Source organism: Pagrus pagrus (genome assembly GCF_965226575.1).
Source record: "Pagrus pagrus genome assembly, chromosome: 11".
Classification (NCBI taxonomy): Eukaryota; Metazoa; Chordata; class Actinopteri; order Spariformes; family Sparidae; genus Pagrus; species Pagrus pagrus.
Window position 1 is genome coordinate 29,894,914 of NC_140195.1, and position 27,917 is coordinate 29,922,830.

The window sequence follows — 27,917 nt, forward strand, 5'->3', positions numbered from 1 at the left end:
TTCACCGATGACTTTTTAGGTTTTAAAAGTCCCACTGGATCTACTTCAGTTGTTTAGGAGAATGCTGCTGCAACGCTGTTTTGCTGTGAAGCTCCAGAAATGTTTTTGGACTGTGAAACTTTGCCTAACTTTCTGATCATTCCATTTAGCATTGTGTTTTAGCCATGCATGTTTCCAAATGGATTTAAATGTATCAAATGACTACAAATGAACTGACATGAATCTGGGGCCACTGGGGCCCCTAAAGAGCTCTGGGCAGTGGCCTTACTTTGCTTGGCTGCTGATTCAGAGCTATATCAACTTAAAGCTACATCTAATATGCAACAGTATTTCTTCATGTAATGCGTCTGAATGTTCAGCAGACTTGTTTTCCAAACCTAATATTAAAGGCAGGAAGACTTCTGGGTTTCTACTTGATGCAGACTGAGGCTGTGTGTGTTACTGCACTTCTGAATAATCACTGGTCACAGTGTCATGAATGAAACCCCCTGATCTTCATACAAATAGAGATCCAATAGCACCTCCAAGTGGTCAACCAGGTACATAACCAACTGTTGAAAGGAGAGGCGTTCGCAGCATGAAGAGTGAATCTGTTTTTATCTTGACTGCATGGAAACAAGGTTAATCATCAACACTACCGTGTTCCAGCTGTAAGCCTGGAATATGTGAGGATATTAATGGAATATATAAGATTTACACCAGGTGTGTGTTAATAAAGGATATAGGAGAGAGAGGGTCATTTCCTCTTCCCTACTGACTCACCTCATACACTGATCAGTTTGAAATGCTTCACTGTGTGGCTTTGCTTTCTCTTCACAATTCAATCTCCTTTACACAGATCTCATCACTGGCTGAAAGAGCTACTAACAGCTATCCACAGCTTTGATCAAATCATTCTCACTGTATTTCTGGCATTACTTACCCACAAGAGACACTGGCCAGACCACACGCCCCAGCGCAAGCACTTCGCTCTACTAATCTTTTTAATTTAATCCAAGTCTCTGGAAGTCCTGAGATCCCAAATTGTTGTGAAAAGATGTTATTTGCAATGTGCAGTTGAGCTTCAGATGGGTGCACGCTAACAGCTTAGCAGCTACAGTGAAGATTTCAGATGTAAATAAAGTCTTTTCGAACCAATCTCCTGGACACTTGGATTATTCCCTGCACATGGCTGGAAATTGTCCTGATGTCTTGCGAAGACTATTCAGTGGTTTCGTGCTCACATATGTGAGGTGTCACACCACAGCCATCCCCTGCTGAGATGAAAGTCAGCTCGTATACAGTACATGTAATCTGAATTTGGACCTGATGTGTCATGTCATCTCTTTTCACCAGATGAGTTGTACAGTGCAGAACAGACCATTAACCTCATGGTCAGTGTTGAAACCTGACGCTGTGCATCACTTGACAGTAGAAGGGAACCGGAGGAGCTGAACGTAGGGACCATCTCAAAAGTGCATTCTGACACAAGTCTGAAAAGCTCATGTGACCTATACATGAGCTTTTCAGACTTGTGTCAATAGCTTTCTCTCCTCACCTATTTAATAGACATTTCAAACTAATGTATTTTAGTCTGGACTCCTTCCATTTCATGCACATAAAAATATCCATCCATACACATCAATTTTCAAAGAAAATTCATTCTGACTCATATTTTTGTGGTCTTGGAGACACCTACTGTAGAGGTCTAATGTAATAATAGGGACTTGTGACAGTGACAGTAGAGGGACAGATGCGGCATCCATCAAACATTCCAACACGTTGCCCTAGTAGTGGAAAAGGAATATCACCAAGCAACATTTAACTCTTACAGCGGCTGCTTCTATAACTACCTTCTAACACTTGTTGACGTACTTCTGGTACAGCAAACCAGACGTTCTCCTGTAGTAGTCTGTTGGGTTACAACATCAGGAAGTGTTGAGATAGAATCGCTCATGCGCCGTGTGGAGCTTTTTTTTTTTTCACAAACGCCGTACCAGTCCCTCCAAATGTCGCTTCAGCCATCAGCGTTTAAATTCCCTAATGTAGCAGTGACTACTGAATAGTCATGGGTCAGAATGTGAACCTGTTGGCGAGTGTCACGGCTGGTTTGATCCCATCACAAGATGATCTTGTAACTCTTGTTTTCTCTGTCTGTATAATGTTGTTGTCTCTAATATGACATGTCTTGATCATGTTTTGGTCTGCTAAGATGTAGTCAAAAACACATTTTCACCATGAACAATAAAGTTGTGTGGCATACTCTGAAACAAGAGAGCATGCAGGACATTGGGGGATTTATTTGGAATAGCAAACAAATAGAAACTGTTATGAAACTATTACAGTTTAAAAAGAAATACATGTGAGTTAATAGAGGATGTAATGTACATATCTTATAACACAGAACATCACTGAACAGTCAACAATCAGAGTGATTAGTATTTGCACTTTGAAGCTCTAAGTCCCTTGGATTGTTGCTGACTATGATGCGGCTGCTAGCTGATGTATTCATTGTGGTCTCAAAGCTTTTCTGGAAGAGTACAAAACACACAGAACCACCACAGAACAGAACACCTGGCTGTTATTATAGAAACACAGACAACTAGTGTGTAAGGGAACAGGACAGAGGCTCTCAGCTGATACTCATCTCTGTTGCTGTCTTATTAACATGCAAACGTTTCTTTTAGGCTTTGTTTTTGTCTAAGCTGTCTTGCTCTGCGCTCTCCCCTCCGCTGCCAAACCGTCGGTTCAGCTCTGATGTCAACACCGAGCAGCACGATTTCTGTAACAGAGAAGAAGAAATGGTAAAGAAAAGCAGAGTCTACATTACAGCCATGCCAGCAGCTCAGTGAGGCTGTACAGCTGTGCTTTGAACACATTACTAACATCAGATGTTTACTATGTTTAACATGTTCACCATCTTAGTTTAGCCCCGTTAGCATCCTAACATATGCTAATAAGCACTAAAAACAACACTTTGGTCATAAACCAGTGTTGGACAAATTAAAATGTTGACCTCATGTTGGCAGGAGATCATTGAAGCTAATGTAATTCATCATCCAATTCATGTACCAGAGTTCACTGAAGTCCATACAATAGCTGAAACCAGAAAAGAGAGAGGTTGTATTTCAATAAGCCAACAAAGGTTTAACTTTATTTTACAGGTCTACAAATTTCTATGTAAGTAGGCAGTAATTACCACGTAATATATATGAAATATGTTTGAACTTACCACCCAAATACCACAATACATAGCTCAGAATGTATTGAAAGTTACCCCAACATCATTTTCTAATAATATTTTGCTTTTTTTCCAATAAGCAGTTCATAAATAGCTGATCATTTCTATAATATTTCAGCTGGCTTCCACTCAACTTCCCCTCAGCAGGCCACTAAACTGAAGCGAGTTCAGTTGTTGCAGAATTTGAACTGATGAACTATTGAACTACTTCCTGCAAACTTCTGCAGGTCAGTAAATCAGAAATGTTTTTTAGCTAATTAATAGGGGGAAAAAGTGAATATTTATATCATCAATCATCATCTGTGTGAAAGAGGGAGAGAGACTGATTGTTGATTGGCGAGAATGTAAATGGTGAAAAAATGATCTCAATTTACTGAAGTGTGGAAGTAAAGCTGCAGCAGCTCAGTTCAGTTTAGTGGCTTGCTGACGGGAAGTTAGACAGAAACTATTTGGAAGTTAAAATGGAATGATCAGCTATTACCAGCTATTTATTAACTGCTTACTGGCAAAAAGCTGGATGTTATCATTAAATAATATTGGGGTCATTTTCAATTAATGTTAAAGTGATTCATGTGGTATTGAGGGGGTAATTACCAGGAAGTATTAAATATGTTTCTTGGTAATTACCACCTACTTACCATGAACTTTCCTGACCTGTAAAATGAAGTGTTACCTCTCAAAAATACCCAGGCACACTGCGGTGCAAAAAACTAAAGCGCATGAATAAATGGCACTTGGCGCGTAGACGTTTCATGGATGCTTTTCAGTTTTGCCAAAGCAGTGTGCTGTGATATTTTTGCTTATCACTTACTGATCACAAAGCAAAGAATAGGATTTCACTCTTTCTTTTTGGTTTCATATGTCCTAAGCTCCAAAGAGCACCTGTTTTTTTGTATCTGCATTGATGAAGCAGCACTGTTTTTTGCTCTTTTTACCTGTTCAATAGTTGTTGAGATATTTCAGTAACAGCCATGAATGTCAACTTGTCAGTGGCATTAGAGGGGCTCACCAAAGTCATCTGGATTGATCCTCTCGGGAACATGAATGACAAAGTTTCATGGTAATGTTAAGATATTTCAGTCTAACGCAAAGTGGTGGACCGACATCCCATCCCTACAGCAACACTGGTTACCGGTGGGGATACTCTTCCCTACCTTGCCATCCTTAGCTAGGTTGCGAGCCCTTGATAGGAGCTCGATGAGGGCCAGCAGGAGCCCAACAGCCAATCCCAGGCCCAGGAGGACAAAGGGACCCCGAAGGTCATTGAGCTGCAGGGCCTCAGAGGTTTGGGCCATGTCAGCACCCATACAGCTGCTGGCCCACCACTTGTCTCGCAGGTACGTCAGCTCTCCGGACTCACTTAGCTGGAGGATGGCGATGGTTAGGTTTTTGACCAGTGGGGAACCTGGTGAAGCAAGGAGAGGCAGTGTGATGGAAGAAAGAAAGTCTCACTCCAAACCTATGAGCATTGTCCTGCTGCTGGAACAGCCCCCACTCTCTGGTTTCAGGCTCTCCATCAGATTTTCCAAAATGGCCACAATAAGTTAAAAAGTTTTTCTGATGCTAACATTGTCAGGTTAAGAGAGGCCAAACACTGGAAATGAAAATCAATCAGCGTGTAATTCATTCATCCTGACAATGTGGCGTTCACACCTGTGCTTAGAGCGGTCCACTTGTGATCGGCTCAGAGAAGACAGAATTTCATACAGGTCTGAACAGGACTTATTATGACCTTATTTGAAAGATGCAATGATTACCTAAAAATTCTTAACACAGGAATCTGAATTGAAAGGTTACTCGAAACATGTAACAATTTCACAAGTGAGTGATTTTTGATCAAAAACACCATGTCGTCCCTGACAACAGAAAACATTGTGACAGGTCCAAACCACTCACCCAGAGGTGCTGCGATGGCGTAGCCTCTCATACCAATGACTTCCTGTGAACGGGTCAATTTACAGTAGCGAGCCACTGCCAAGTCCAAGGACACTGCTTCACCAATGAAGGCAAAGTTTCCCTCCTGGGTGCGGCGAACACCCTCCTCCATGCTCTGCACGTAGCTCTTCTTACGCTCCATGTGCTGGTAGATACGGCGGTACACAGGGTTGTTGGAATACTGGGAAAGAAAACAATGTAAAATAAAACATTTTAATCTCCAACACTGTATTCTGAGTGATATCTGGAGCATGTCATCTCCCACTCAGTTATATGAAGTGCTCTCAGAAGTTATGAACCAGCTGTAATCACTATAAACTCTAGTTAGGAGCTGCTGAATGTGCCTTAAAGAACATCATGGTGGATCCAGACTCCACTGTGCCATAATCAATCAGGTCCTGGTTGGCGAGGTCTTCAAAACTCATGATGGAGATGTGTTTGTTGTTGGAGTGCAATGCGGAGTTGAAGTTGCCAAAGTAGCAGGCCAGCAGCAGTATAGCAAACAGCCACCAGATGGCGCTGATTAGCCGTCCAGACAGGGCCTTGGGGTGAGGACCAGCACCTGAGAGGACAGTGAGAGAAGTCAAGAGGCTGCAGTACAGGTCCACCCACTCACACACTGAATGACATAAATTCATGCTCAATCTGAAACAACAAAGATGTTTTATCGTTGATGATGATCACTACCTTGGATGTTGTTGTCAATGATAGGTCTAACATTATTTAATGATTGCTCTGACTAAGCTTTCACAATTCAAATTGGGGAACCATTGAAGGATAAATTCACCCAAAAATGAAAGTAGAGTCATTTTGTACACACCACCATGACAATGGAAAGGGATGGGAAGAAGGGAAGAGTCTTTATTTGATCACATATCATACAATGTACAACACAGTGAAACCGGTGCTCTGCATTTAACCCATCCCGAGGATGCAGTGGGCAGCGTGAACACGCTCGGTGTGTCCAGATCTCGATTCTTAGGCACAAAAAACAAAAAAATGCTTTGTTGCCGTTTCATGCAGATACTCACCTTACAAAGCTGCTAGCAAACTTCAACACTAAGCTAGTTATTATTGTTTATAGTGACAATTTACTTGATATTGGTAGAATAATATTATGGAACTAGATTTTTTGTGTCATTCCATGCGCGAGGCGCAGTCATCATTGCTACTGTAACCAATGAGAGTTTGATCCACTCCTGACTCGGTGAAGTTTCATAGTCCACAAAATATTTCTGGAGCTTCACAGCAAAACAACGTTGCAGCATTCTCCTTAACGACTGAGGTAGATGGGGACTTTTTAAAAATATAAAAAAACAACTGGATAAAACAAAGCTCCACACAGTTCGGCCAACAAGTTTCTGGAATGCCTGAGATCCCAACTGAAAGATGCTGTTTATATCCATTTACTGATAATATATATCTGTACTGATGCTGTATATTAGGATATTGTAAATTGTACCAAATGTTTTGTATTATTTTTATATTTGAACTTTTTCCTTGTGTTTCATTGTATTTTGAGAGGCAAAGGAAGAATTTCATTGCACAGGGAAACTTGTTTCTTCAACTGTGCATATGACAAAACATTTTTGACCAGACCCAACTTGATTTACACCCTTTATTAAGCTGAAATCTTACCTGTAGCTGCTAAGTTAAAAAGGGTTAGGGTGCACAAATTTGACTGTGCGTCGAGGGTATATATAACGACATTTCGAATCGATTTGGGATCCTGGGGCTTTCAGAGACCTGGATTACATCAGACGGGTTGTTGCGAGACATTTTAATTGTTTTTGGTTCAAGTCCCATCTACTTCAGTTGTTTAGGAAATATTGCTTTGCTGTGAAGCTCCAGAAATGTTTTGTGCAATACAAAACTTGACTTTGCATCAGCATTGGTGAGAGTAGTTAATGACTGAATTTTCATTTTGGGTCAGTTTTGGGTCGAGCAGTTTTGGCTTTTGAGTTTTGCGCACTGAAGTTGTGTTTTGAAACATTCGTCAAAGACTTTGTAACATACTGGACGATCATAAGGTTGCAGTGCAACATATCTTTTTATGAGAGTCTATGAACAGAGACAGTCAGCAGCCATGTGTGTTTCTGTTCCTGTGGTGCAGTTTAGCGTACTGCTGTGTTACCTTGAAGGGTGAGAGCTCCTGTGATGTACCAGAAGCTGTGCAGCAACGTGAAGTTGTGCTCCTCTGTGTCCGGCTCAGCCCATTCAGTGGGACTGACCCTAGAGAAAAATAAATGGGCTTCAAAGCCAGCACTGTTAAACGTACAATATGTAACTTCTGACACCAGAGAAAATTGGGTGCAGAAAGCCAAACCCTCTGGAGAATAAAGACCCCAAGTCACATCAGATTTTGTTCTGATCTGGAGCTGTTTAGAGGAGGGGAGCTCTGAGGTTACTTTTTTACTTTTGGGATTAAAATGTGGATTTATCTTCACTCCTGTTTATCAACCTGACTGCAGCAGCAAAACAGAGTTTCTGGTAAGTGTCTGAAATGGTGTGCTTAGCTTAGCTTAAGGCTAATAAACTGTAAAGTCATCTGGCTGTTTGGGGCGGATGAACACTGCATGAGTAACCCTAATAAACACTTCAAAATAACACAACAAAAAAGCGTATGCAGTTTACTTCCACCAATTGCAGTTTAGCTTGTGCTAGCTAGCAGCTATCTATTACTGACACAATCACATGAATTAATCTTATTGATAAACTTCAAGAGAGACAAAATATCATATAATTTTATACCAATTGCTCTAAGAAAGAGGATGAGTGTTCTGTTACCACGGAAAATGCTGGTTGTGGTTATGTGAAAAGATCCTATCTGCACAAGATATTATGGGGGACTAAGGTGGCTAGAAAAAGAGCAAAATATCACCAATTAAGGGTTTTTCACTTCAGGTTCAAGTTAAATCCACCAGGTTCTGTCTGCAAGGACATTTTGAAGCATGCACTTACCGACCGACGAGGAACATACAGAGACCCGTTAGCAGGAATGCGATGAGGACACCGATCCACATGTCAGTGGAGAAGGGTGACATAAGACTAAAGGTGCTCTCCTCAGAGGCCAGATCTTTGTGCAGGATGAAGCCAATTCCTGTTTGCATGAAGGGGGTGGTCATATCCACAACCTGCTCTCTGACTGCAGTGAGGGTCAGCGGGGCCACGGCCAGGTCAGCCTCCTGGTGGAGGGTATGAGCACACGTATCATACACAAGACACAGAGGTAATGCAAGGCCATTAAAATACATTGCGATTTATCAACCACATCATTTCCAGTACTTTCAGATGTCTGTCATTGTTCAAACACCCTGTAGTGTGCTATGGTTGTCTCACGTGAACCACTGGCTACACTGCCCCCCATGTTTTCTAGTGGTTCTGCTCTGTTTTGTCCACATCTGTAAGCTTCCAGAAAAAGTGCACAAATATAAATAAAAAGACCACAGAGTACAGACAGAGGGCTCCGTCTGTGTCATATATGAATCATTTTGAAATAGGTCATTATTAAAATGTCAATATAATGCTGAAATAAGTAATAAATAATAACTATTATTATTGTTGTTATTAAATTTTAGATAATTTTATATAAAAAAAGCTGAATTTTCAATGTCTAAGTTTTAATTATAAGATTCACTGCTTTTGTTAATGTGATTCTTTGTTTCATGAATAAATACATTTTGTACTTTTGGGTCACTATACTTACAGTAGAAATACATTTCAGCTATGATACATAACACAATCCACTCAGCCAATTTAGAGCTGATTAAAGCTCATCAGAAGAGAAATCTATTCAAATATTCACATATTCAAATTAGCATTGACAACCATCAGCTTTAAAACTGTTCGGTCATGACACCTTTGGGACCACAAGACAGGCTCAGCTTTGAGAAAAGGCTAACAAACCTATAACAAACACAGTACATTCAGTATATCACATGACACACATCCACTGCTCAGTCCCTGTATCACATTTTAAAGGAAAAGTTCACCCAAATAGTCATTATTCTACCCACTCGTATGCGTACGGTGAAGTTTCATAGTCCTACAAAACAGCATTGGTGCATTCTCCTTAACAGCTGAAGTAGCTGAAAACAACCACAAAAACATAAATTGGCTCCAAACAGCTCATCCTGTGTAATCCAAGTTGCCAGTGACACAGAGACAGCAAATTGATTTGAAAAGACAATTTCTGTACCACTTTTTCCAAGATGAAATCTTCACTGAGGATGCTAAGCTAAAAGTGTTAGCACACACCACATCTGAAGTGCGTACACAAGCTCAACCACATGTAGACTGTCTACAGTGACTGTTTTTCTGGTTTTTTTGGGGGGTTTTTTTTACATTAAAACAAATCTCCCATCTACTTGACTACAAAACTTCCCCAGACTTCTTTGGCCTGGGGTGGGAAGATAACGACTGAATTTTAATTTTATGGTGAACTTATCTTTTAAGTAAAGCCAGTACAGTTGCAAGGTCAATGATTTACCCCTCTGATGATCTCGCCAATCATGCCCTGCCAGTTGCCGCTAGAGTCCATAGCTCCGTAGCGGTTGTCTTTCACCAGGTGCAGTTTGTACTTGAATCCCAGCTTCTTGGAGAGCATAGCGAGCAGGTCGACACAGTAGCCCTCCAGCTCAGCGCCTCTGCTCATGGTGTATGGGTCATCCTGAGGAAACAGAATGAACAACCTCATTTTAATGGAGAATGTGAGGGATCATTTTGGGAGAACTGGGAAGTAAAGTAGCAGCCAAGTTCATTCTTTGAAGATGAAGAGAAACTATATTAAATTGATCGCAAAATCAAATTGATGCTTTTAGGTGGAAATCTGGACTCGAACCCTGGTGAGATTAACTTTAAGCATGGCTTTGAGTTAGGGGGGAGAACATCTCTGGATGTGAATGATTGTTTAAAGATTGCAGTGTCATAAGCGAGCAGGTTATGTGTAGTTGTTTCTTTTTTCACTGTTTAAACATTCTTATCAAGTCATATTTTGTCTGTAATGTAAGTCCTTAAAGTATCATTATCCTGAAACAATCTAAAGATTTCTCTGTGTACCTTTTACATGGCTTAAAGTGATCCCTCATCCAGCACAACTGCTAAGCGTTAGGGAAATGGCTTCATCCAGAAGTTAACAAGCATTTGGGGCGGCAATAGCTCAGTCCGTAGGGACTTGGCTTGGGGACTCAAAGGTGGCTGGTTCAAGTCCCCCCTCGAACCAAAACAAGTATGATGTGGGCTAGTAATGGAGAATACTGGTTCACATCCTGGGCATTGCCAAGGTGCCCTTGAGCAAGGCACCGACCCCTAACACTGCTCGTTGGGCGCCGTTGCATGTGGCAGCTCTTTCACTCATTCTCCTCTATACACTGTGTGTGGGTGTGCATGTGAGTGATGAAATAACAAAAAGAATTTCCCCTTGTGGGATGAAAATAGTATAATAAAAAAAATATAACGCAAACTGTAGGCCACTGCACTGTTTTGAGATTCATGCAAGTCCGAGGAGACAACTTAGAGGAGAAAATTGAAATGTCATGTTTTGTGGCAATGCAGCTGGCTAGCTTTATTGAGCCATCAGAGAGCACACGATTGCAAGTCACAATCTGTGTATTCTAGACTTGCTTTATGTTTTTGAAAGTTAGTTTAACTTCAAAACTAGCAATTTCGGTCACTTTCTTTTATAATATACAATCAGTATAAATAGTCTACCATACTACATTTCTGAAGTGCACCAGTTGCATTGGGTATTTTGTTACTTTAAATCTAATCTCTGATGTTATGGATTGCTGTTATGAAAACCTCTTAGTAGTAGTGTTTGGTGTTGCCAGGGCCGACAGCAGCATGAGTCTTCTGTTTTTAAATAAGCCTACAGCTTTGATTTGAAAACCTAAACTGTGTTTCAGTATAGGCTACAGTATCAGTCATGCTACATTTCACCATGTAACGTTTTGCGTTGCCACTTGCATGTTTTCAGTGAAATAATTAGGGGAAAATGTTGCACTGTTTTTTCTGCTTGCTGTGCCTGAACATTGATCATCATCTGTCAAAATGCGATGGAGGACTGCAATGATAACAGATAATAAAGTGATTTTCCAACAGACTTTTTTCATATTGTTTTGTCTTGTACAGAAGGTGTAAATGATGGATCTTTACGTTACACAGATCTTTCTGTTGTCTCTTTAGAGTTGGCCAGATAGATGCATTTAATGGTTAAAATTGACAAGATGTTCTCTAATACCTCGAGTTCCCTCTAGAGGCACCTGTTTCTGTTTATTCACAAATGCTCTCACCTTTTTTTACCCCCAACTTGTTTGCATCCCTGGTGTCACCTGGTCTGAAAAGTGTATCAAGGGCCCAAACCAGGAAGCCAACATCACATCATCCATTACCGACAATCGTGCAGACAAGAAACCGTGAAATTGTGTGTTTTTGTCCACATACTAAACTGTGTGACAGTGTGTGGTCACCATGGTGACTGACGGACTGCTCCTGTTTCTTGTATCTTTAGACTTATCTTTAGTGATTTTAACGTGGTCAGCACAATTTTATTATTACTGATGGAAAAGATGGCCAAATGACAAAAACTCAAACTGTTCTGCTGAGCCAAGATGACTCAGCTGCACATAGGCCACTGCCACTTTGGCATTCTGGTGTAGAGAAAAAGGCAAAAAGAAAGAATACCTTTATAGTCGTGATGGATAAGTCCTTGGCGTCTGGAATAGAAAAAAAAGCACCACAATAAATTTTGGATTCTTGTAATGAAGCATGTCAACAAGCAAGAATATTAGCACAAAGCTGAGAGGATTTAGTCTATGCCAGCTCTTTGGCTGATTAGTAGTTTGGTTTCATGTCTACAAGCTTATGTGCACAGCCTCCTCTGAAAGCCTAATGAAGCATATTGTTGTTCTGAGCCCCCATCATGCCTTTTTCTCTCAGCCACAGCAATAAAAAAGCTAAACAGAAACTGGGGGACAATGAGAGTTTTGTTGCTGGTTGTTTTTCAGGAGACCTGGAGAAAGGGCTCCATACTGAGGGGACGGTTGCATGGTCCAATGAGATGTTGACTGAATCCCTGTGGGGGGGATCAAGGATGTTTTTCTACCGGTGTTTTTCAAACCCTTGTCCACCATGTAACCAGAGCAGGGGGTGAACCCCCCGCCCCATCCCCTGATATTACCCATGACACTAAGAGTTGTTTTCTTTTTGCTGTGACTGTGACCAATGGCATTCCCAGCGTGTCCAGCAGGCCCTAACATGCCCTGCCAGGGTCAGTCAGAGAAAGGAGGGGGGATAAACGGAGGTGCCAGGGGTGCAAATTCTTCATAATTTTATGCAATAACAAAAGTGGGCCCGGTGGGGTCATATAAAGCCCATGACAATCCATCAGCCTCCTCTAGAGAAGATGGCAGGACCTGCGATCTGCGGAGATGCCTGTCAGTTGACTGCCTGCCTGCAGAGCCGTCCCCCCACACGGTTAATTGATTTATCACAGTGCTTTCTGGACCACAGCAAGGCGGTAGCCCCTCCACTGGTGAGAAATGGGATTCTGCCACAGTGGATGGCACACCCTTTGTGCTTTGATAGGACTCCAGCAGTCCAGCAGGGCCAGAGTCAAATGAGAGGAATGATTTGGGAGTGTGACCCCGTCTAGTAGGTCAGCCAGGGCCCGCTGGCACAGAGCTTGGCTTTAACTCTGCAGGCAATTTGCAGAGGCAGCGCTGCTCTGGAGGAGGAATGGATGTCATCGTTTTGTAAAACCTTTCCTTACTCCCAAAAATATACTACTTGTCCCCTTATATTCCTGAAAATGTATGTAAATCATCCCAGAATGCCTATCCCAGGCATTCCAAGAGTAAAGTGAAAGCTGCTTTGAGCTATTTGGAGTACAGGTATGGCTTTGGTCTCTTATGAGAGGTAAGTTTCTTCCTCAACTGTCATAAAAGTTTAAATGCTGCTGGTATTGAGTTATAGAAGTTTGAACACTCTTTTTAAGCAGAGATAAGCCTGCAGATAACTAATAATTGAGCCTTATGAGCTGGGACACACAACAAAACAATGGGGTCACAGCATTTGGTCTGATCTAGTCTACAGTAAGTTCAAATTTGTAACCAGTAGAGAACCAAAAGCACGGCCCTTCCAGTTTGCCCCATGGGACATTATTTCAGAAAAACTCTGGTAGTGAATGGAATCACACATATGATGTTTGTCAATTTAAAAAGTTCATTTTTATCTTGAGAAAGCCGTAGTGTCAAAAGACTAATGAAATATAACACGATGAAAATGCGTAATTACAGAAACTACACAGCCAACAGTAACAGTCACATTGCCTTGTTTATTCTTTTTCTGTGACGAGGCGCCAGAAACAAACCCCTCTCCATTCACTACCATACATATTTTGGGGTCCATCGGAAGGGGCGTGACTTCAGCTCTATATTGCACACTATTTTCTTTCTTTCTTAAAAAACTCCAGAATACCCTTGCTTGAGAGTAAAAGAAGCATACATACACTTAAGTGCTATATTTCCCTCTTAAATCAAACGTTGTGGATATAAAATAGTCAGAGACATTAGGTGAAAAAACAGGCAATACAACAAGTAACATCCTGGAAAAACTATGTAAACTTGCATAGTTTCCAAGTGTAGGCTTACAAAAACCGATTAAAATGATATATTGTCATTTTTTAAATTTCATTGGCTACAGGATTTCATCCAGTGGCTGACTTGCAGGAGAGAGAGAGGAGAGAAGAGAGAGAAGGTTGTAATCTCTACAGGGATGCTCGTTAGCTGTTGTAGGCTTCAGGCAGGACATAGACGCTCCTATTGGGTCAAATGAGGTGCCGGCGGATACACGATAAGCCATTGTAAACCAACCCTATTGCCAGACAACAATGCTGACTTTGAACAATTCTGCGAAACCCTGTATAAGGTCATCAGCAATTTTTTTAAGTTTAATATAAATGTTTTAAAAATGATTCCTTTCTACAGTGTCTTCATGTGGCTATGGTAGCATGGCTATGGTATGAGAATAATTGCGGTTACTGCTAATAAACTATGGTTAAAGGGGCTCTATGTAACAATGTGTAGCCATTTACATGTATGAATCACTTTTTTATTGGCCATATGTGAGCAGACTGTAAAAATTAGACCTTCCCTGTCTCCCTGGTTGCCTGTACAAGCTTGTGGATGATTTGTTTAAGTTGTTAAATGCTGCTTGACTGTGGATTTCTTTGTGAAGGACTTGGGTCTCATTTGCCGCGACAGTCCAAAGGATGCGACTTTATGCACGTTGAGTGACCTGTCTCAGTGCCTCTCTCCACCCGCTCACAGAGAGCAACAGTAGCTAATGTTAGTTTAGAACTACTAACAACTAACAATGTAGATTTCAAAGGATATAATAATCAACAGTATGTCTTAAATCAAAAACCACAAGCTGGCAACAATGCTGTGTATTTAACATTAAAAATGCCACCATACCGACTAAAATCATTGATTTGGAGGTTGAAGTTGGCGGACATAAATGAAACACGGCAGAAAATGAAAGATGTAGTCACAAAGCAATCAATTCTGTCGTCATTTACTGTAAGCCAGACCTGATCATCTTCAATAAGTTTACCATTATTCAATCATTTTAGAATATTTTTCAGGAAGTAAATTGCTGTTTCATCAGCATTATTCAGATTTCACGGCACAAAATGCAAATTAGCTTTTGTGTGAACTGGCTTATGTGTGGTCCAGGACACTGACATTTGATCTTACGTCAGAATTATGTATTGATGACTGCCATTAAAAGTGTATTTCTACATGAGACCCATTAGTCTTTGGCTCCGCCCACTTAGATCCTTTCACTATACCACCATATTCTGGGGTTCAGTATCTTGCCATAAGACATTTCAACATGCAGACCTCCTGAGCAACAGCTGCCCCCAATGGTCGCACACCTGAGGCAGTTGGCTGATATTGGCCTATCACAGATAAATTGTTTTGGTGTATATGTTGAGATTCACTGATATGAAAACTTTTTATAAGAGATGATATGCAGAAAAGATGCACGGTGTAATTTAAAATGATTAATTTCCCATTGAAGTTCACTGTTAAAGTGCAGTGATGTCTTTTTAGACATTAAAGTTTATTGTTAAAGTGTAAAATATCCTTTCTCCCTTAAGAAACTTAATAAGTGTTTAATAACTATTTTTGAGCAATCATTGAAAACAATGTGTTTATATCGACTGATTTATTGATGTCGGTCTCTAACATTGAGTATTGGTAGGGCTCTAATTGAATTATGATAGGAGAGAAGGATGCATGCAGAAGGAGACATGAAGTTATGACATAAAGAGTATATGGTTGACTTTATATAAATGAAGACTTTGTTCTGCAACAAAAACATGAATCGTGACAACCCTGAATGTGAAGTATTTATCCAAACGGACCACGTTCAACCACATGTGCTGCAGCTGTGAGGTTTTGTCATTATTCTTACCTGCAGTGATGCTACAAGCAGTCAGGGCTGCCAGACAGACGACCAAAGACATGCAGCCTTTCATGTTGCCAAAGCCCTGAAAATGGCACTGATTAATATACATTACTGTCAACACGATTATCTGTCTCAATTTCAGATGCAATCCAACCAAGAGCATGTGACACTTAGTGATGAAACCTCATCACAAGCAAAAACTGTCTCACTTAGTTGTAAAATAGAAGTTCCCTTACCTCAGTTACGCTTGATGCACTGGGAATGAAAACTTATGTGCGAGGAACAACTCCAGGAAAACACGTAAGAAATTCACCAGACTTGCTCGTGGGCAGTGGGATGGTTGTGTGCAGAACAATGTAGGGGGGGATTATATAGGGGAGCACAGGGAGGGAGGAGACAGGAGCTCAGACAGAGTAAACTCATGATTATTTGGCAGAGGTTTTGGGGGATAAAGTTCAGGAGAGAAGTGTAATGACCCAACTGTTGCTACACTTGTTTTCATAAGATAATATTACAGGATGTTAGAAAGAGGGCGGTGAAGGTGGGTGGGGGAGAGGTACAAGTAACTTTACAGTTGGTTAGATTGTTTTTAAGCACGTATGCACAAAAATTGGTCCAAGTTTCTTTGACTTGGAAAAAATCCTCCAGGTTTTACCAAAGACCTACAAACCAAATTGATGTATTTGCACAAACCTTTTGAAAACAGGCAGTGATTTCATCTTAAAAGGAAGGACTTCATTCACTCTTTGAGACAGAAAACATTCTCCCAGGGCTGAAGTGCTAGACAAAGCTTGGAGGTTGCAGTTGAGAGGCCAAGCCGTGCCAAACTGTCTAGATAAATACGGCTTTAAGAGGGACTCTGTGGTTTTCTTGGAATCCTAATGAAGCTGTCCTTTTGTGTTTGTGTGCCGGCTGGAACGGAGTCTGTGGTGCTAAAATGAGAATGTCATGCTTCACAAAGTCTTACAGAGCTGAGGAAGAGGCCTGGCAGTGTGTGACAGCTCACCAGAGGTGGCCGTCAGCTTTGGAAACCACAGGCTTGACAATAGACAAACCTTTGACTGACAAATCAGTGTCCTGAGAAAGCAGGGAGGTGCTGCGCTGGGGGTTAGGGTTTCAAGTACTTCAGGGTTCCTGGCACGTCTAATTTTTTGTATTGTGGAATTGATCAGTGATCCAGAGGTTATCCAACAAACATTTGCATTAGCTTTCTCAAAGGTATGCATGGATGTCCTCCTATTGTTATCAATATATTAGGTTTCAATGCTATCCATTGAACAAGTGTAGCAACAGTTAGGTCTCCTGAACTTTATCCCCCAAAACCTCTGCCAAATAGTCATCATCAGAGTTTACTCTGGGTCTGAGCTCCTGTCTGCTCCCTCCCTATACAATCCCCCACTACATTGTCCTGCACACAACCATCCCGCTGCCCACAAGCAAGTCTTACTAATTGTTTAAAATGTTTTTCCTGGAGTTGTGTCCCAAAGTGCATATTCTGTTACAAAGGCATGACAGTTTTGCCAAGAAACACTGAATGCTTAAGCATTTTGGGGGGAATTTACAAAACCTGAATTAGCATGAGTAAAACCTTGAGAGCTCAAAAATAGGGAAGATTTCAAAACCAAAGCAAAGGTCTGGGGGTCCTCCCCCAAAAACTTGAGTTTTAGAGACATTGTTTTCTGCATTCTGCCGACTTTCTGAGGAGTTATTTGTAAGAAATAGCCAGGATTTGAAAGGTTGCTCTAAAACTATTGGGGGCAGCATAACCGCTGGATGAGCCACACAAGAGGTATGCAGCAGGAGAGGAGCAAGAGTCACACATCAGCAACTGGCGAGAAACCTACGTACAGCCGGAATATTTTTTACTTTATATTGACCAAGCTGTGATTGTGGAAAGACAAATTAAGACTGTATTGATGAGTTTGACTTAGTTTATGTCAAGTCTGAATGTAGTGCAGTTTATGCTGAGTAAACAGTGAGCACCCAGCTTGTAATGTAATGCACGTCACCTGCTTCAACAGCCAATCTAAGAAACTGTTACAAAGCTCATCACTTTAATGACTAACAGCTGTGACTGTATGACACAAAACTCACAGCTTTATTGCAAAATGTAAAAAAAAATAACAAGAACAACACAACAGCATTTTTATGTTTAATACTTTTAATTCTATAATAAATGTTTTCGGCCTCTTAGAGAGTCTGTGCACTCCACTGCCTCCCGTCGGTGACTGACGTCGGTGTGACCCCCGTGAACAACAGAAAAATTGACGTAGCAGAGAAAAACAGGACACATGTCTTTCTCTTCTCTCATTTCTCAATAACTGAGGAGGACCAGGTGCAACAACAGACAACACACTGTACAGTGCCAGAAACGGGTTGTGATAACTTGTCATAAATCGGGAGAAATACAGGACAATTGTGAAATCAGAAACAGGAGTGGGGAAACTATGGAGTAAAATGACCAAAAGAAATCTAGTCGTGGTTGTTGAGCAGCACAAAAAAGATGTTTTTCTCTCGCAGCTTCAACTCTTTGTTCTGGAACATTCTGCCGCCCTGCAGGAGGTCTGGGGGCGGTTGCCAGAGAGGTTGACAAAGGTGATGGCTGGTAAACACAGACTCTAACAGAGTCCATAATTAGAGCAGCAAGCAGCCCCTGCCAAAACCAAGGCCAAGGGCTTTTACATGTCAGCTTGGATAAGGCTGAGTTTAACTGGTTAGTTAACAACTCCTCTTTGTCTCTGAGCCCAAGCAGCTGTCGATAGATTGAGTGCAAATGAAATAAATGAGCTGCGAAGCTTTCAATAATATTCATTTGAGATTTATTCAGGTCATAATTACACAATGTTTGAATTAAATATTGTCCCTCAAATTTTGCACAAAGAACTGGCATGGCAGTGCAAACAATACAGCAGGCCAACGATAAAACGTGCTTCGATACAGATCAGTTCCATCTTGTATTATTATCATGAACCAATGAGAACACAGGGTTTCAGGCATGATGCTCTTGTGTCCAACGTCAGACTATATGAAATAGAAGTTGGAGTATTAACAAATCTTGATATAAAAAGTCTTTGTAAAATAAAGCCTTAAACATCACAGTGCATAAAAGACATGCAGTCAACTAAAAAAGGGCTAAACTTGGTGTGGAGTAGTCCACCACTGCTTTAACGTACAGGATCAAAGTGCTTTGACATGCCACAGATTAGGGAGGTTAGCAAAAAATTGGCAGCTCAGTCAAATTACAATGGAACCACTACACAAAAATACTAAAAATGAAGACCTTTTGATCTGCATTGTAGGAATAATTCCTTCCATTTTTTAGCAAAGACATGAGACAAGCCTCAGTTTTAGCATCAAACTGTACATTATATTCAACATGGTACCATGCCATCATTTTCAGAATATTGCTAGTGGATGGATGAATGTAACTACATTTCAGCTCAGTTAAAGTATACCATTACAGTTAAAGTAAAATAAAAAGAATGGATCATTTCAACTCCTGTCCTCTAGTCGCGATCTATTGCTACTGTATGCTCAAGTTAAAAAAAAAATACTCAAACATGAGAGTAGTCACACTCAACATAAACAGCTATATAAAAACTCCAGGTATTTTTCACTAAATACATTCTGGCAATTATCTAACATTTGGTGCAAACAGATGACAGAGCTGTAGTAGTTGCTCTTAGAAGAAATGCTCTCCAGTAGGTTCAAGACTATGTTTTTCTGAATGCACAGGTTAAAAAATGGATCTTGCACAAGATACAGAATTGATTGTTCATGGATTACTAATTCAGTGGAACACAGTTTGTGAGACATTGAAATAATCTGCATTGTGAACCAGTTTTCTGTGAGATATCAGTAAAGATATGCAACTTTCTTTTCAAAAAGATTTCTACTTGAGAAAAACTGGACTGTGTTCCAAAGTTTCTAGCTGTGTCTCTCACACTCGGTTCCAAGTCAGGCAGTTCTTAGAGCTTGAGCATGAAAAAGACTTCACTGTTTTCAGGGTCTGGGGAGGACTGGGACTGTCTAGGGGAGGGAGTTCCTAGGGGGGTAAGCTGACTCAGCAGGTCCAGACTGGTGCAAGGACTCTGGGCCACGCAACACGCCCCTTCAGGATTCCCTCGCTCCTCAATGGGGCTAGCACTACTCCCACTGCCAATGTAACCAGTGAGGCTGAAGCTTGCACTTCTGCCCTGGACCAGGCCCTGCAGCCTCTGCCTTTCCTGGGCCTTCTTCGCCCTGTTTGCAATGTACCGCACCCTGCTTTGGCTCCTTGAGGAGGTCCTACGCACCAGGGTCTCATCCTCAGTCTCCTCCTGTGACTCTCTAGGCCTGTTTTCCGGGGCGAAGTCGCTAGCTGTCAGGGGCTCCACATTTGTCAGCTTCCGCAGTTGCTCAGTCAGGTTGCTGGATGACCTAGACTTCAGCGGGCTTCCCTTGTGGATCTGTTCCCTCGTTGGCCTAACAATGAAGCTCCGGCTGATGCTGCGATACTTGCTGTCAAAATTACAGGAAATGTCATCAGAGGTCAGATCCCCAAGGCTTTTGGACAAGGAAGCTGTAGTTGTTGGTGTTGTAGCTGCAGTGGGCGGCCTACTAGCTGATGACTGTTTGAGCCCTTCCATGTAGAGCCGGCTCCATGTGTGCCTCCTTTGAGTCAGTCTGCTGGGTGAGTCCACTGTAGCTTCCTTGGGGGGCTGTAAGGGACGGGGCTTAAGCTCATCTTTGGGGCACTCATGTTGCTGAAGATTGGGGTTTGATTTACTCTTACTGACTCGCAGGGCTTCATAGGAGACCAATGCTGAGCGACGGCAACTGACCCAGGGAGGATCGCAGGTGCTGCCAGCTGTGGGCAGGCTGGTGAGGCTCTTCCTGGCCAGGTTAGGCAGGGACAGGTCAATGACGGTGTCGCTGGAAGAAATGCTAGAAGAGGAGGACATGCTGTCACGGTGGCTGCCTGGCTCTAACTTGCTCCAAAGGCGGTCATTCATGGTAGCATCTGTGCAGACTTCTGGTACTGCTGACTGGGCCTGCACAGCTGAGGATATAGCCACTCGAACATGTCCCTCGCTTTTTGTTCTTCTTACTAGTGTGCTGCTAAAAAGTGCTCGCCTGGCCTGGGCTATATCAGCTGCAGGGACTGTAGGGGTTCCAGTTGACACGCCTGCTGCAGTTCTTCGATCAAACTTTAAGTCAGCTGGATCATTTTTCTTATGTGTCAGAGTTTCTAGGTTTTGTCTCTGGTTTTGTGTGTGCTCCATGAATGAATGAGTGCTTCTGTTGGTTTGGGTGTCTTGAGCACTCTGTGATGGTCCAGTTTTCTCGACAGGATTCATCAGAGTGGGTGACGTGGTTCTTGAAAGGGTAGGGGGTTTCTTAGGGTCCCCGCTCACCTTGATAGGACTGTGTACCACCCCATTTGAAGGAACGGTCAGTGGGGGGTCTGCATTTATTGCTGTGGATGCTGAGTGCAGTGGTGCAGATGAGGACTGATGTAAAGACAGGCTCTTTCCTGGAGTGGAGACCGAGCAGATGACATGAGTGTTCCTGGGGTCTTCAAAGTTCAGTGCTAGAAATGGGGGAGCTGGTCTCTGCACTGTGGAATAGTCTGTGGAAAGAAAGACAACAAAGACATAATTTATTATTACAGTCTCTGGTCACTAAAAGCCTTTTGGCTATAAAAGTGATACCTGTATGCTGGGAAACTAGTGCCCAAACCCTGAAGTGGTGACTTTGTTTTTTTCCAGAATGTAGATTTGATATACTGCATGGAAACAATACATTCATTATAATAATGAAAAGAAGAATGGCGAAAAAAACGGGGACCGAACTTCTAGCAACTTTGCTGAGTTAAAAGGTTTGGGTTGTGTGTTCTAAGATTCACTAATTGCTTATTTTTGACTGGACTGGGTTGAAATCTATCCTGAACATCCTAGAACATCCAACCTCAAGGATAATTTACAACATGCATATATTCAAATCATTTTTTACCTGAAGGAAGGCTTTCATTTTCAAAGATTCATATTGCCTCTAATTTCATAATTCATAATTTTTTTTTGTAAGCAGAGGTTGATTCTGTGTAGTATTTAAATTATTTATTTTATATTTTATATTATATTTTATATATAACACACATGGAAATAATTTGGTCCAGATAAAAAATAAGTGCCAGATATCTTGTTAAATACAGCTTCAAGCTGAAAAACACACTTTTTAACAAATTCTGACTGTAAGATCCAAGAAGGTGTAGTGTAATATTACATTCAGTGGTTTTATTTCATATGTAGATATATGTCCTATGTTGAACTTTCTGTTTTCTATCTTTGTCTGATAGCTATGGAGCCTGTTTTCATTAGATTGAGGAAATTTGCTAGTTACAGCTTGTAACGTCTTGGCTTGTAGCATGCTAGATGATGAGATACATTATTTCACAATTTCAACATTTTCTGAACATTGTTTTTTGTATGAAATAGTTTTAATGGACCAATAATTTTCCCAAGAAAATCCATGATGAGAACTTGGAAAATTTCTGAAATCTGAGCGAGCTGGCATGGAATGACCCAGATGTGAAGGTACAGCCTGATGTTACTGTCAACATAGGAGAAGAAGCTCTACACAGCAAGGCTGACACACTTTGGAGTTGGGATTATATTGATGAAACAACATCCAGCTAACTCAACATCCAATTGCTGGCCATAACCTGAGCTCTCAACTATCATTTCATCAATAAAAGGAAATTGCTCAGTTGACCTCAAGATGGCTCAGATGTCTCTGACTCCATTTGCTGGTGAAGGCTGTGAGACGCTTTGAAAAACTCAAAAAAAAGCTAGTGTGTATGTAGGTATGTTTCCCAATGTCAAGAAAGGTATCATTCCTCTTTGTAACAATTTAAATCTTGCTTTTGTAGCAATTTGTGAAGGCATTTTCTTGTTGTTAATGCTGCATGTACGGTATGTAATTAATAAATTACAAAAAACCTTCTTTACCATTAACCTTTGTTTTCTCTTGTCATGACTTATTTTTAGTGATGTCACCGTGTTCAAAACACTGTAAACAGGCAGTAACACAGTGAAAAACAACAAAGAGACTAAGCTTCATGAATTGTGTCTGGACCTGCTCCACTTTGTAATGGTGTGAAAAGACAAAACTGGAATGGGGCCCCCTTTACTTCCACTAATGTCATTTTGAGTTAGTTCACTTTCAAGAATATATGAAAATGGAGAAGAATATGGAAAAACCCCAGCCAAGCTCCACAGGTGTGACATATGGGCCATGAGAGAAGCAGCCTGGTGAGACAGAGAGACTGATGGGTGAAGTGAAGGTGAAGGTGTATAGGATATATTCAAAGGTTGCATGCATTCAGCAGTTTACCTGGCTCTGGTCATCCCCTCAATTCTGCACTAGGAACAGAGAAGGCGTGCAAAAGGGACAGAGAGGGAAAAGGAGTTTAGCAAAACTGGAAAGAAGAGGGAGAAGAGATGCAAGGAAATAGCTTTCAGGACAGAGAAAGTATCTTAATAACAACCGCTAATCGACAAAAGAACAAACATCACATTATTTGTTTTACACTGAAAGGAAAGAGAGGTAGAGCAGCTGAGACAAAGGTTCATCATCTGACTCACTGACAAGCACAGTACCTGCCAGCATCATGTAACTTATCAGATGTCAGCACACATCAGCTATTGTAAAGAGGCCAGAAACCATTGGAATTCATCTCCCTAAACATTGGTGGTTTTCCCCACCACATTCAGTTCGATGCTATGAACTCTTTTGCCAAACACATGATCTACTGAGAGAGGCTGAAATGGAGAACAGCTGGTGTTCAGCAGGAACTGGACTGCCCTGAAAAATGTCATGTGAAGGAAGAAGACAGTAACTCCATCTGGAAGCAGCACAGATGTCAGTCCCTTGTGACTTCCAGCGCTCAGTTAGTTGTACATTATGTGCTCAAAATACTACATTCCAGGACTTGACTGTAAAAGTCTACACTTAAAGATAACACTGTGCTTCAGCTTGTTTGAGACTGTTGTTCATGATGGTGAACTGGGCTGCATTATGTTTAAAGGTATTATGTTTGCTTCTCTCTTTGCATACAGGATACAAAATATAATGTTTTTTAGTATAATGCAGCCCAATAATAAAGTGTAGGTTCCAACCAATATTAACCTTCATAAAAGGTTCAAAAGGATCAAATGTGGTCATTCTACAACACCAGGGTCACAGAATGAAAGTCTGGCTCGGAGTTGTATTACACAGCTATTGACTCCTTATATTCCAAAATGTACCCTGAGATCCTCTAACCGACCCTCGCTAGTTGTTCCGAGGTCAAGACTGGCGACCGAGGGCGACTGGCTGGTTTATCCCTATCAGAATTTATTTACTCCCTCATATCGGTATTGGCCCTGAAAAACAATTATCTGTCGGCTCCGATTTGAATATAAAGATATTTTTTTGTTATTATTTGGTTCACGTGTTGTACTGAATTAAACAGCCTGTAGTGAATTGTTTGGGACACTGTTCCAGCTTGGGAACAACGTCACTCTCCAAGTGAGGTCTCCAACCCTCACTCTCAATCAGTAAACCTGGGTTTGTGTCCCCTTTGGAACACATTATAATATTCACTTATTTTTTATAAGGGCACTATTTAGTTTTGGAGGAGAAATTCAAACTCAGAATTTTAATATTTACAATATTAATGAGGTAATAATACAAACAACAACATACAAATATTTATCTTTTCCATAAGTGAATAAACAAGCTGTTCTCAGAGCAAAATAAGGTCCCAGAACACTGTTTGAAGCTAGAAAGGTGGCAGGGTCCGCCACATATAAACAGTATAAATTGTGTTGTCCTTTAAGGTCAGTTTGTTTATTCAGTTTGTTTAGGCAGAAAAAAAATCAGCCAGTGAAAATCTTTCTCTTCTCATTAAAATTTCTTCCCCCAAAACTAGAGTGCACCTTTAACACTAAGTTCACTTATTATTTTCCATTTGTTATCAGTTTTCTGTCACTATTTAGGTTAAGGCAACAGAAATAGTTGGTTAGGTTTAGGGAAGCATATTTTGGGTGTTTGAAAAGATTACGTGTGTATTTTTGCAGTCTTTTTCCTCAAGTCACTAAGCTATGACACAAAGTGATTGGTCGGTTGCAATGATGGTCCTGGAGCAACATTAATTATGATGTTCCAGGACCAACACCAACATGGCCATGTAAGACCACGCTGTTGTGTTAAGGTGTGTCTTTAGTTGAAATGACATTGCTTTGGACTAAATGCATCCAAATAACTATGTTAAGTTATTTACAACTAAGTATCTTAACTACTTCTATTCTGTTAAAACTTACCACTTCTCTCATCTGTCAAGCATGGAGGTAGTATCAGGTATGGTATTATAAGGCATTGAGAGGAAAATTGGAATCAGTCAGTTGAAGTAGAAAACATTGCATGGCTAATAACAGGTAAAAACTACAAAAGTTTGAATTGGCTTCTTATTGGTAATGATGGAAGGAAATGTGTGGGGTTTTAGTCTTGACCTCTGATTATCAGGGACACGTAGGGTTACGTATTTATCACGTTCACAGCAGAGGGATGACTAAGAGCATTACACTACCAAATACTCAGTCTACAAATACAAATACACACAGTCTTAGCATGTATGGAGGCTAACTGTCTGCAGTCTACAGTACATAAAAGGCCCACTACAGCCACTACACAGCAGCTACTGGGTTACTGCCACTACTGCCTCAGATACATCTTACCAGCGAAGAACATGGGGGACTTATGGCGCAACTCTTCCATTTTCTGGGCAAACAGGGCGTTCATCTCCCGCTGTAGGGTGCCCACAGCCCTCTTGCGGCTGTCAAGGACAGAACATGGAGGCAGCATAGGAGGCGACTCGAAGCTGCTCAAACTGCCAAAGCTGTCACAGCTGCTACTGTCACTGAGCAACAGACCTTCATTTACATTACTGTTTGTGAACGGGACGCAAACAGCGCCATAGTTGGGGGGTGTTGTCTGATGCCAACGGAGGTTGGTCCTACACTCTGCTGTGAGGCCCGGTGCTGGTGTAACAGTGTTGGGGGAGCGTCTTCGGGGAACACTGCAGGAGCGCACATTCCTCTGTGCTGAATCAGGCTGAGGTCGAATGTGCTGGGCGGCCAGAGTTTGCCTGGCTTTGGATCTTGCGAAGGGGATAGGTCTGAACAGAGCCTGGGGTGAGTACTGAAACTGGGCCTCCACACATGACTCGGGAAGGGGAAGAGGCTGCTGTGACTCTGTCTGAGCAGCGAGGGGCTGGGGCTTGGCTGTGGGCTCTGGCTGAACTTGTCTCTTGGTGTGGTTACTTCTCTCCTGTCTCTCCCCTTGTGCCATTTTGGATTTGCACCCCTGCCTTTCTTTAACCGAACCCTTTCTTTCAGCTTCTGGACTCTCCTTGGAGCCCATCACACATGTGATGCAGTTTGAGGACATCCCCACCCTTCCCGAGCTGTTAAGTGCGACGCGGGCAAACACCCCTGGCTTCATGTCAGGTGGCTCATTAAAGCGGAGCCGACTGGCACGTTTCAGAGGCTCACTCATGGGTCGTCGCTGAGCAAAAAGTGGGCTCTTACCTTTACCCTTCTCAGGGTGAAAAGCCCCATTGGTGTCAGGACGGTCCCAGGGCCCCTTGGTTTGGTGGGATGCCAGTGAGTCCCCGTTGTGGTGTAGCGGTGATGTGGGCTGCTGAGAGGTGGCAGCAGAGGCCTTGTCCTCAGAGTCTGGCTCCTCACTCGCGCCTTCTGAGCTGTAGTCTTTGGTGTCGATGGCAATCTCTGGGAAGCCCTTCTTGATTTTGGGCTGGCCTTTGGTGGGTGCACTGGCAGTGCGACGCAGGAGGTGGGCACCGAACGGGTGCTTACGACTGTGCTGTGCAGCAGCATGGCTGTCCAGGGAAGCCTGCTTTGGGTTTCTGTGAAACAGCCCTTTTATGCCGCTGGCTGCTCTGGCCTGACAAAAACACAACAAAAAAATCACTGTCAAACACTCAGACCATGAGGAAAAAGGTCACAGAGAGACATAAGTGAACAACATTTGCCATAATGCAAGTGGCACTGCATTATTGCAATAACACTTGGGCAGTTTTTGTAGTGAGCATGCTTAAAAAGTAACAAACTAATCCAATAAATATCACATTTGCCCCCCCCAAAAAATCAGTAATAACACATGTGAATGATACATCAGACTTTAACATTCAGCTGTAATCCATGCGGATTAGTTTTGAATTCCACGTGTTTTGTGAAGTGTTAGCCTGTTAGACATTTTGAGCACATACACATCTGTATACATCTGCTATAGTCCTGGTGGTAAATTATAAGTTAGGCAAAAACATGCTTGAGGCGACCAGTGAAACACACGAAGATTGCCTCTACAACTAAATACAGTACAGCAACTACTGTATTTAGGAAAATGTTCAAATCAAGCGTTTCCTCTGGAGTTTTTCCATTGGCAATTTTGGCTGCGCTGGGTCAAACTGTGCCACGCTTATTTGCTTTTCCTTTACGAGTTTTACTACACCAAGTTGAGCCACGCTGCACCCGAGACGGACCATCTGTGAAGTTGGGCCGAGCCAGCACAAGTGTATGGGAAAGCCCCCACTAGGTCAATTAGAACACCGCAGTAATGGGTAACAAATACCATATAGACTGTAATTTTAATATAGCTCGACTCTTCTTTTTACATCCACAATTTTTGTCAGAATATAGATTATTTTTTGTGTACAACCAATACAAAGACTGGAAAATGATCACCAGTAAAGCTGGCCTTCAAAACAGTTGATCTGTTTGTTTCACTCGTTTTATATTCAGATTACACAGACTGAATGCAATACTGTGCCGATGTTTCCTGTACCCTAAGGTGCTGCATTGTAATGGTCACAAAGACTGGGGCAGAAATGACGACAATGATGAGGACATCCAGACAATGACAGCATGAGACTCTTGTCTGTCAAACTGTGAAATTCACTTTGACTGACAGGCTTGGAAATGGAACTGGACCAGTTTATAGTAATGGCAAACCACATGGAGCTTTCATGGGAAAAGGCTTTGTATTTTTTCATTGGATTTATTTTCCTAAAAGACTTGTTATCATAATCAAACAATGTGAAATAAGTAGATCCAAACAGTCTGTTGAACATGTATAAGCAGGGAGCAATATGTTCAGACAAAAAGACAAGACGATATAGAAAAGAGGTGAGGCTGAGTGAAAAAGGGGAAAAGAAGGCTGAACTGAACATGACAGTAAACTATCAGTG

General features: G+C 41.7%; 2 protein-coding genes across 2 annotated transcripts in view; both read right to left on the minus strand.

Annotated features, from left to right (window-relative positions):
- Positions 1-2,259: 2,259 nt before the first annotated feature.
- On the minus strand, positions 2,260-15,983 carry LOC311265375 (putative glutamate receptor). Its single transcript, XM_084366978.1, has 10 exons — positions 15,865-15,983; positions 15,635-15,710; positions 11,837-11,868; positions 9,645-9,824; positions 8,117-8,340; positions 7,290-7,387; positions 5,500-5,717; positions 5,117-5,336; positions 4,375-4,625; positions 2,260-2,761 (listed from the first exon to the last, which is right to left on the minus strand). Exons 2-10 carry the CDS (start codon positions 15,696-15,698, stop codon positions 2,663-2,665), a joined length of 1,386 nt encoding a protein of 461 aa, XP_084223104.1. The 5' UTR covers positions 15,699-15,710; positions 15,865-15,983; the 3' UTR covers positions 2,260-2,662.
- A 2,447-nt stretch (positions 15,984-18,430) lies between these two features.
- Positions 18,431-27,917, minus strand: part of plch2a (phospholipase C, eta 2a) — a 66,082-nt gene continuing 56,595 nt past the window's right edge. The window contains exons 21-22 of the mRNA XM_084367073.1: positions 26,239-26,614; positions 18,431-21,239 (exon numbers count right to left, since the gene is read on the minus strand). Of these exons, the coding sequence (XP_084223199.1) occupies positions 19,597-21,239; positions 26,239-26,614 (2,019 nt within the window). The 3' untranslated portion in view covers positions 18,431-19,596. The remainder of the gene's footprint in view (positions 21,240-26,238; positions 26,615-27,917) is intronic.

What these genes read in the sequence shown, in the direction of transcription:
- LOC311265375 (XM_084366978.1), bottom strand. Translation starts at nt 15,698, where the DNA reads ATGAAAGGCTGCATGTCTTTGGTCGTCTGTCTGGCAGCCCTGACTGCT. An exon ending in CGCCATCGCAGCACCTCTGG is followed by an intron (nt 4,626 to 5,116) that starts GTGAGTGGTTTG and finishes TTGCTTCACCAG; the next exon opens with GTTCCCCACTGGTCAAAAAC. An exon ending in ACCTAGCTAAGGATGGCAAG is followed by an intron (nt 2,762 to 4,374) that starts GTAGGGAAGAGT and finishes TCTCTGTTACAG; the next exon opens with AAATCGTGCTGCTCGGTGTT.